This window comes from Pseudopipra pipra, chromosome 8, assembly GCF_036250125.1.
Source record: "Pseudopipra pipra isolate bDixPip1 chromosome 8, bDixPip1.hap1, whole genome shotgun sequence".
NCBI classification, from domain to species: domain Eukaryota; kingdom Metazoa; phylum Chordata; class Aves; order Passeriformes; family Pipridae; genus Pseudopipra; species Pseudopipra pipra.
Genome location: NC_087556.1, coordinates 27,486,363 through 27,496,662, shown reverse-complemented (window position 1 = coordinate 27,496,662; position 10,300 = coordinate 27,486,363). Strand labels below are relative to the sequence as shown.

Here is a 10,300-nt window from a genome sequence, read left to right as displayed (position 1 = left end):
AAAAAATATTAAAGACTCATTTGTTATTATGCCACTGCACAATGAACGGAGCCATTGTTCCCTACCTGGGCTAACAATGCCTTTCAGAAAACACAAAGCACTTTTCCCCCCTGTCCTTTAAAAAATGTCAAGACCAAGGCTGCTGGAGGAACAGTGAGCAGTTCAGAAAATAAAATACAATGAAATAAAATAAAGCAGCTAACAGATTGTTCAGAGGGTTTTCACACTTGATCTGTAAACACTCTTTTATTTAATAAAAATAATCATCCATTATAGCAACTTCTGCTTGTGGTTTGGTTGGGTGTTTTTTTTTTTTTTACATTAAAGCACAGTTTATTTGCTTTCCTCATCTCTTGAGGATTCAGTTTGGAAAATGCAAGTGAATGTAAACATTGCTTTCCAGGTCCCAAGATGCATCTGAGGACCCTTGGAGTTAATTACAAAGTCAAAAGAGAGAGCAAAATCAACAGAACACTTCTCAAAAGTAAAAAGGTATTTTTAAAGTCTCTTCCATACGACTACAGAGAAGGCAAATTCATCTTATACATGAAACTTCCACAAACTTTGCTTTCTCCAAACAATTTCTATGACTTGTCAGTATTTGATAAAGCTGTTTTCATAACATTAAAAGACTTGCAGACTCATTTATTTTTAGAAATAAAAAGTTTTTCCTATAAATGTTCTCCAGAAATTTATTCATGGCACAAGGATGTTAGATTTGTTCTGTCCACTTTTTTTTTGTTTTTGGTTTGGGGTTTTTTTGTGGTTGTTTGGGTTTTTTTAGCAGAAAAAGCTGAAAGCCATTTCAGGAAAGAGTGTAAAAGCAGTATTAACTCTCTCTCCTGCTGCAATCTCACAATATTTACACATATATTTTCTTTTAAAAAAAAAGCTTAATTACACTATAAAATACTGGAAAAAATGTCAGTTAGGTTTCCCACTTCAGAGTTTTGCCCTGTATAAGACTGAAAGAGGGATGCCTTAATATGTCCTAGAAGAATGAGACTGGCAGGTTAAAAACCGAACTTTTCCCCCTCTGAGAAAGACAGAACGCCCATTGTGCACAAATCCCCTCCCCTCTGCAGGAAATCCCACAGGAGTTAAACTACCACAAATCAACACAGATGAGATAACTTGATATGCAGAGCCCTGTTATTTGCTTTGAAATGTTATCTATTTACAGTTGAGGTGGAGGAAGCGAGTGAGCATCGAACACATTTCGGTGCTGCAGGCTGGTACAATATCAAACAAGATTAACTTGTGGGGAGCTTGGCTGGGTCCCAAGCCTCACGTTGCAGGGGAGATAGTCTGGGTTGCCTAGGACATCCCTGCCTGCACAGCAAAGGCACCGCTCCATCAGGGTCTGCTTTAATGAGTAACAAGACAGCAGTTGCCATCTCAGCTGTATTGTATCACAGGCAACACAGTAATCAAACAAAAACAGGTATGATATAAAAAAAAAAATAGCCAGTCTGGTGAGGTCTGTGATCCTAAGCTTTATAGCCAAAACAAAAGAAATCACATTGAAAATTTTAGTAATATTATCAAACTGTCAGGTAGGGGATGGCTCTAGTTGTTCAGTGGTTTTGAGAGAAGGGTTTTTCAGGGGGTGGAAAGAGAGAGACTTTGAAGGTGTCAAAAATTAAAGCATTCACAGTTTCAAAGCTGCTTGCCTTACAAAAATTAAGACATTCAAATTCAAGAATACAATACTGTATTTTACAAGAGGGTCAAAATTCATACATATACAACAGGGAAAAAAAGATACAACAAAATAATAAAGCCAACACCTCTGGTGTGGCATACTCCCTTTTTGTTGTTCATCTCACAGAGCTGCACGCTGTTTGTCTTTAAAGAGTCAAACTGAGCAGTCATGAAAACATCCACTGAGAGATTCCGGCAAAAATAAAAAAAACCCTAACAAAATAAACCAAGCAAGTCAAAGGCCATCCTCCCCTGGAAAGCCAAATGCCACAGCTCAGACCTCCACTTGCCTGCTGCTCCTCACTGCTGCTTCCCAGCACTTCCATAGGCTCCTCTCGGGTTTTAAAGGCTTCCTGCTCACAAGCTAAAGGAAACCATCCCATGCAAGCACAGCCCGAGAGAGACATGCTTTACTCTCCTACTAAGTCTTGATTAGTCCTGCCCACAGCAAAGTCTCCTTCAAACAATCCTTTTCCTCTCTATCCTGCAGAGGATTCTTTTGAAGGCCCGCCTGAAGTCATGGTTGAAAATGGTATAGATGACGGGATTCAAGGAGCTATTGCAGTAACCGAACCAGAAGAAGAACTTGAAGAGGGTGTCGGGCACGGAGCAGCTCTCACAGACGGCCGTCAGCGTGTAGGTGAAGAAGAAGGGGAACCAGCAGATGACAAAGACCCCAATCACCACTGCGAGCACAAAGGTGAAGCGCTTCTCCCGGTTCTGCCTGCCCCTCCACCGGGATCCTTTGGTGTTCCTCTCCTCCTCCGTCTTCCTGGGCAAACTGTCCCCAGGCTTAATTTGGCTCAGCTTAGTCTTGGTCTTTCCTCTTGACGGTCTCTCTGACTTCTTACACTGGTTGTTCTCCTGGTGCTCAGAGGAAGAGGTCTCCTCCATGTCTATGCCATTGACCTCTCCTTCCTGCCCACCGCTGCCTCCTGCCGCCTGCTCTCCGTTGAGCTGCGCTGTGGCTGGCAGGTCCTCCTTGTCAGTCAAGCCATTCTGCTTCTTCTCAGGGCGCTCTGCTCGCTTGTTTGGTGGTACCCTGGTTCGCCTCTTGGCTATCTGGTAGATGCGCACGTAGACCAGGATCATGATGAGGCAGGGGGCAAAGAAGGAGCCAATGCTAGAAGAGATGATGTACCACTTCTCATCATTGATCTTGCACTCTGCCACCCCCTGGTCAGCCTGCTGCCCACTCTTCTTCTCGATGGAGATGAGTGGTGGGAAGGAGATGACAGCTGAGATGACCCAGACGATGAAGATGATGCACTTGATGCGGCGTGGGGTGCGCTTGAGGTTGTACTCGATGGCTTGTGTGATGGACCAGTAACGGTCCAGGCTGATGGCACACAGGTGAACGATGGAGGAGGTGCAGAACAGCACATCCAAGGCCAGGTAGATCTCGCACCAGACCTTACCGAAGTACCAGTACCCCATCATCTCATTTGCCAGTGAGAAGGGGATGACCAGTGTGGCCACTAGGATGTCAGCCGAGGCTAAGGAAACCAGGAAGAGGTTCTGGGGGGCTTTGAGCGCCCGGCTGGTGAAGACAGCAATAATGACCAGGACGTTGCCGAAGACAGTGAAGAGCATGAGCAAGCCGGCCAAGCTGATGAGGGTGATGGTGGTGTGCAGAGGGTACGGCGTGCCCCAGCCCGGCCCGGCCCCGCTGTCGTTGAAAGTCCCGTTGCTGCCGGGAGGTGGGTAGCCCTCCTCCTCCTCCAGCTGTCGCTGGTACTCCATGGAGGAGAAGAAGTGGCCCCTCTCCGTGAACGGGCGCTCCAGGTTAAACATCAACGCCGGCTGCGCGGACACCCCCGCCCTTCGCCCCGGCTCCACCCGCGCCGCGCCCGGCTCCAAGCCCAGCTCCAAGCCCGGCTCTCCGCGTCTTACTGTGCCGCCGGCCGGGGCGGAGCGGCGCGCCAGGGGCCGGGGGGCTGCGGGCACCCACCACGCATGCTGGGCGCTGCCGCCGGGACCCTCCGAGCGCGGCGCGGCGGAGCGGAGCTGGGGCTGGGACTGGGACTGCAGCCGCCGCGGCTGCTCTGCCTCGCTCGCCGCCGAGCCGCTTTATAGCCCCGGATCGGGCCGGGGCTGCCGCGTCAGCCCCACGTGGGGAGCTGCCCCCGGTGCGCGCACACGCACAGAAAAACCCACACTCTCACACACACACACACAGACTCGTACACCGCGCACCCGCGCCCCGACACGGACACTCGCGCTCACCGCCCCCCGCACGCTCCCCTCGCTCGGCTCTCACGCCCGCCCGCTCCGCGCACACACCGCACCCGCTCTCCAAGCGGCCCCGCCTGCATTCGCACCCCCGCTCGCCCCCGGCACCTCAGCGCACACACACGCACCCCGCGGTCCCCGTCCCACGGTGTCGCCCAGCCCGGCTCCCCGCCCCGCCCCGCCCGGGGAGAGGAGCGGCTCCTGCTGTCCGCGGGGATGGGCGTGCGGGGGGCGGCTGGAGGCGACCACCGTGCGGGCGGCTGCGCAGCCACCGCGGGGGAGCCGGAGGTGCCCCGAGCCGGGCTGCGAGGGGGTGAAAGCTGCCGTCCCGTGTGCCGGGGGGGGCAGCGACGGGCTCCGCTCTGTGTGCCGGGCGTGCGGCCGAGCTCGCTGTAAGCCCGGAGGGCAGCGCTTCCCCACGGCCCCGCGTGTCAGCCAGGCGGGGCTGACCTGAGGACCCCGCTGGGACGGAGGGACCCCGCGGGACGGGCGGCGGCGGCCCCGGGCAGCGCGGCGGGGCAGTGGCACCTGGTGGCCACGGCGCCTCACTGCACCCGCCGGCCCAGGCCGAGCGCCCCGGACCACAGCGTCCCGCCCCGACGGCAGGGACACGCTTCCCACTGGGGAAGGACAGGGCGGCAGAGCAGCAGGGGATGGGGGCAGCCCCCCACTGCCAGATCAGCCCCAGCCCAGCTCAGACCCGGCTGCACGGGCACCCACGGCGGCCCCCATTCCACAGCACGGACTCAACACACGCGCTCCTGGACAGACCCCTCGCGTTGCCTTCCCCTTTTCTCTCCCCAGGGGAAGCAGGCAGCTCTCCCACAGGGTGCCTCACACCTGGAAAGCCTCCCCAGGTGCTCGCCGACAGCACCGGGGTTGGCATCATGCACCTGCATGGCTGCAACAGCAACATGGGAGCTTTGTAACAGCACAGGAGCAATAGTGACGCTCCGGGTATCCCGCCCAGCCCCGACGCTGCCAGCTCTCAGCCTGTACAGATCACTCACCCAGACTCCAGCCCCGGTCCTCTCACTCACACACTCTGATGATGCTCACTTGGTGTTCCAGATCCAGGCTGCTCTCAATTAATCACCGTGCCAAATGCCCCAGCCAATGAATGTATTTCCTCTGCGAGATGGAGGAAACCCTGTCATCTTTGTCCCTGTGCCACACACCATGTTATAAGCCAGGCCTAGGAGTGATTACGCCCAAGAGAGGGAGCAGAAATGGGACAGACAGGGTCTGGGAGCCAGAGAGCACAGCCTCTGGAGCTAACACAGCTGGGAATATGAGGGGGAATCCCACTGTCTGAGCAAAGGAGTACAGTACCCACTACACTGGTGTGCCTGGGAAAAGGTCAATCTCCAGAGACTGACTTGTAATCTATAAATTGAATCCAAGACGACTGATATGCCCACACAAAACTTCTCTATATGAGAGTAAATGCAATGTATAACCACAGACTTCACTGAAAGGATGAAGGGACTCACCTAAGTCTATGGCAAGGCCAGGTGGGAGGTCAAGATGATGGACTTCGTGAACAACTCCTGCCTTCTGCTAGCCGCAGGGGACGGGTGTGGTCTGCAGGAGGACGGTGTTGTTCTGCCCAGCAGAGGGTCTTCCCCTCCCTCAGATGTGGGATCTGCATCACCCCTGGCAGAAGCCTTCTTGGTCACTGCCTGGTGGAAGGACTCAGAGAGGGGAGGGTTGCAGGCCATGTCTCACTTGCATGGATAACCCCTTCTGTGATCAGTCTGAGCTCAGCTGTAACACCTGCACTAAGGCCACCAGGCACTGTCTGAGATACTTTGTTCCAGACCTGGGCTGGTGCTTTTCTGGAAACATCCTGCCTTCTCCCCATGCCTCCTGCATTCCCCAACACAGGATGATTTAAATGACAAAATATGACCAGCTGCCTTGATTTTCTGTCCCTTTTTGTAGCTAGACACCTTCAGTCTGCCTGAAGCTAAACCCAGCTAACAACATTGCTCCTAAGCCACCGCATTGCAAAAGCAGAGCTTTGATCAATTCTCTTTGCTGGGACAAAGAGCACAAGGGGAACACATGAGGCCAAAAGAAGAAGAAAAAGGGTTTGTTCCAGAAACACTGCTAGAAAGAGAGCTCTCTGCAAGTGGGGAACAGCTGGGATGGCATTGTACTCATCTCAGAGAGAAAACCTGCTTCATCAAAGGCACTTTCCTCGCACTGCCACCATTGTTGTGCATTGGACATCTCTGTGATTTAACTGACACCAGAAGTGCTCAGCGCTGTCTGCAAAGTGACTCAGTAATACCAACTCTCCCCTTGATTTTCTCTGCAGGTTACCACATGGCTCTGCACAATTCTTGAGATGAAAGGTGATCAGAAACTGCCAGGGCTGGCAAGGACCCTGATGATCTCAATCAACAACCCGTGGCACACCTTGACCTACTAGACAGTCATCTTTACAAGTCTATACCATTCCTGATGATAGTTTGGAATATTCATAAAGGCTCCCATTCAACTCCCAGAGCCCTAGGATTAGGCAAGAAATTTGAATTTTTAGCCCCTGGAAGACTGTAGAGAAAATCTTCATGGGGGCAAAAAAACAGCTAGTAAATAACATTTTTATATCAATCCCCTGGTGTTGGCATCCAGATGCTCAATTTTTGAATGTATGCTGCTGACAGCATTGATATGAGCTGTTAGGACTCTGCAATTCAAAATTAGTCAACAAGTGTCTGACAAGACAGCCCAGAAAACAGCCTGTTCTCTGGCAGCATCGCACAATGAAGATCTGCAGGAGCCTGCCCTTTCCCCGGAAGGCAGCCTGGCTTCTCAGCAGAGCCCCACGAGGAACCAGGCTCGCCAGACAAGGGGGGATAGCCTGGGCGCGCACCAGTGAGTGAGGCTGGCGGCTATCGATCCTCCTCTGATGGCTCCCCCTCCGTCAGCTGCCATCCCAGGAGGGCAGCAATGCCCTTTCCGAGGCGCGGCGGCGAAGTTCGCATTCAGCACGTGTCCCTCGGGCGCGTCCCCCGCAAACAAACTGACCTTTCTGGCTGGTTTCAGGTCATTAATTAGGCACGCTGCTTCCGTGTTTATACATCTCTTCCGCCCATCAACTCCTGCATCGCTTCCAGCACCGTCTCCATTGGTGCAGGGGGAGCCAGGACCACACTCCCCTGCTGCCTCTCGGGGAGAAGAAGCTGTGAACCGTTCGTGCAGTCTCGGAGCTGCTCACAGCATGAAGCCAATCACATATGGAGAAATAATCTCTGGAAAGAATTGCTATGGTAATAAGGCTGCAAAATGTGTGTTTTGAACAAGCAGCCCCAGGAATTGTTTGTTTCCAGAAGAGCAGTGAGATTCTGGCAGGGGAAAAAAGTAACAAAAACTGCTGAAGGACTGAGGCTTGCTTTTTTAGACAGTCTGGTTCAGGCCTGAAGAAGCTAGACAAACCTAAAACTATCTCATGGCATGGCAGCACAGACTCCTGGGGGGACCACGTGAAAGGGGCAACCACTGGAACAAGGTGCAGAAATTATTGCTCAGCAGAAGCTTTCAAGAGCAGCTCTGTGCCAACTTGACAAAAGCCATCGAAGAGGGAAGCCTTGGAGCTGTGGGAGCTCTGTGTCAGGAGGTAAACAGCAGTCACAGTTTGCTTTGTATGAGGAGGTCTATGATTTGCACTAATCTCAGTATTTGCATATCCATGGCAGGAAGCCCTTGCTGCAGCTGTGTATTTTGATTCAGATACTGGGTGTATCTGAATATATCAAAGCAGGGTGTCTTTCAGGAAGATTTGCTTTATTAACTGTTCAGCTGTCCTTGGAGTAAGACACTGAAATCCCATGGCTTGTGACACCCTGTGCACTAATGATTGAGTAGCCCCTTCACAGCAGCTTCAACTTGGTCAATTTTCCCACAGGCCCAGAACAAGCTGGCAGAGATGCATCCAAGTCATACAAAAAAATGCTTTTCCCCTTTACTGTGTTAACCCCAGGAGGAAAAACATTATAACAGCCATCAGGAAAGAGGCACAGACGTTCTGCAGGCCAACCTGGATTTGCCGGGTATATAATAGTGCCGCTGCAAAATAATACAGCAAGCACACCACCCCAGGTGGGTGTTTCAAGTGCTGCGATTCCTATTTTCCTTCTATTTTAAAAATTAATTTAAAAATTGGCTGTTGTGGCCACCCCTCCAGCTGCTTTGGGACCCCAGGCCCTTTCCCTTCTACACACACATTCAGACCTATAGCCCTTTCTTTCCCCATCCCCTGCTGCATGTGAGAGTTTGGCTTTTGCTCTTTTCATAGATCTCACAGCAATGGCTCCTGCAGAGCCGTATTTTTCAACAGTTTGTCCGGACTCAGCTGCTGGATGTACTTTTCCTAGTTATTTGAATAAACCAGTAGGAAATGGAGAGCTGTGGCAGTGGTCTGTACTAGCACCTAATCCCCTTGCAAGCAGTGACACTGCACATTATCAGATGTTCAGAGGGGAAAGAAAGGAGACACACTGAATATTACCTATGGTGGCAGTTCTTCACTACCCCCATCTGCAGACAGCTGGCTCAAACCAGCACAAGATGGATCCTATGTGACCACCTGCTCCTCAGGGGTTTTTTTTGCAAACAACTTTAAAGCTCTGCTTGCCTTTCCTCTGCCTTGCAGGTTGCCTGCCCTGTTCAGCAGGATTTCAACTACCAGATTTGACTGCACAGCCCTAAACCAACAGCCAAGAGGAACATTTCCACGCTACAGATTATAGCATGGCAGAGTTGGGGGTGAGGCTGAGACATGGGGACAGTGCTCATGCAAGCTTCTGGTTTATTTATTCAGTATTTTCACTTTTTTGCTTCTGCCCAGTGTCACAGTGGCCTCTGCAACATAAAAGGCTTGTTTTGGCACTGCTGGAGGAGTGATGCACAAGAAACTTCGCTGGTTGCTTGCATGTTACTGGCCTTGTGCCCCTCAGGCACTTCAATGCCTAGGGGAGAAGAGAGAGAAACGAGAGAGAAATGTGCATTTTCTCTCTGTAGCACCCACAAGTACATATACACACGTGTTCCTCTGTGCCAAGCACACGTGACTCTGTTTTTATGCAGTGCTGTTTTCTGTATTCAGTTCCCTGTCCGGGAATCCTCCCTCCTTGCTTCATCCTGCAACGTGGCCAGAAGTAAACACCAGGGGGCCATCCCTCAGTGCTGGGGAGTGTCTCTGTTCCCCTCTCCAGGTTTCCCATCATGCCAGCTCACAAGATGGATCCCACGGAAATTAGCCAGTAACAGTGGAAACAGTAGAAAATAAACCAAACCACACCAGTCACTATCACTCCCTCACTCAGGGAACTGACTCATAAAACCCTTAACCAGACTATGATGGGCTTTCCCATACAGAGAGGACCATATAGCCAAAACACAGTGAAAACACAGCCAAATCCTTCGAGCCCTGGCTAGAGCAAAGGAAGGTGATACTCCCCAACCTCTGGCCCTGCTACCTCTCAGAGGCTGCCCTCACACAGTCTGTGGGCACTCCCTGATCCACTCCAGCACAAAGGCTCCCTCAGCAGCAATGCCCTACTGAGCAATAACCAAGCCAGAAGCACTGCCACGCTTCTGGATCCAGGGCTGGCAGGTCACTGCTCCAGCCAGCTGCAAAGGGAATGGCTGTCCAAGCCTTCACTGGAACAGGTTGCCCAGAGAGGTGGCAGATGCCCCATCCCTGAAAGTGTTCATGGGCAGGTTGGATGGGACACTGAGCAACCTGATCTAGTTGAAGATGTCCCCGCTCATTGCGGCAGGGGGGTGGACTAGATGACCTTTAAAAGCCCCTTTCAACCCAAACCATTCTATGATTCTATGAAAAGCAGGTAGTCCTAGAGAGAGCTTCTCCTGCAGAGAGGGACCCAGGACAGCATTCAGAGAGCAGAAAGGTTGGGCACTAATAACTTTCCTTATAACCTTCCCTAAATGAAACCAATCAAGTTTCTGCAGCTCAACAAGTTCATGATCAGTCAGTCTATGTTCAAGACAAAATTGAGACTGCCTCACTTTAAAGCATTTAATTTCCCAACTGGGAAGACATTGGCATTCAATTACTCAGCCGAGAAGTAACTCATTTGTTCAAGTTCCACTCCCCAGGGCCCGAATGTGTGTATCTGCCCTTTCCCTCCCCATTCTTCACCATCTCAGTTGGAGACTGACACAGTAACACTACCTCTGGGCGAGGGGCTGCCACCAGCAATATTCATTCAATCCCTCTTGCGAAGGCAGAAGTGCCCCAGGTGAGCTGTAACTCTCCAGTCCATCACACATCCCCAGCAAACTCCTCTGGCACAGCCAGGTCAAAGCTTCCAGTGGGGCAAACAACTCTGAA

The 10,300-nt window shown here is 51.6% G+C and overlaps 1 protein-coding gene across 1 annotated transcript; it reads right to left on the bottom strand.

Annotated features, from left to right (window-relative positions):
* Nucleotides 1-227: 227 nt before the first annotated feature.
* On the bottom strand, nt 228-3,855 carry ADRA2A (adrenoceptor alpha 2A). Its single transcript, XM_064663294.1, has one exon. It carries the CDS (start codon nt 3,496-3,498, stop codon nt 2,164-2,166), a length of 1,335 nt encoding a protein of 444 aa, XP_064519364.1. The 5' UTR covers nt 3,499-3,855; the 3' UTR covers nt 228-2,163.
* Nucleotides 3,856-10,300: the final 6,445 nt, after the last annotated feature.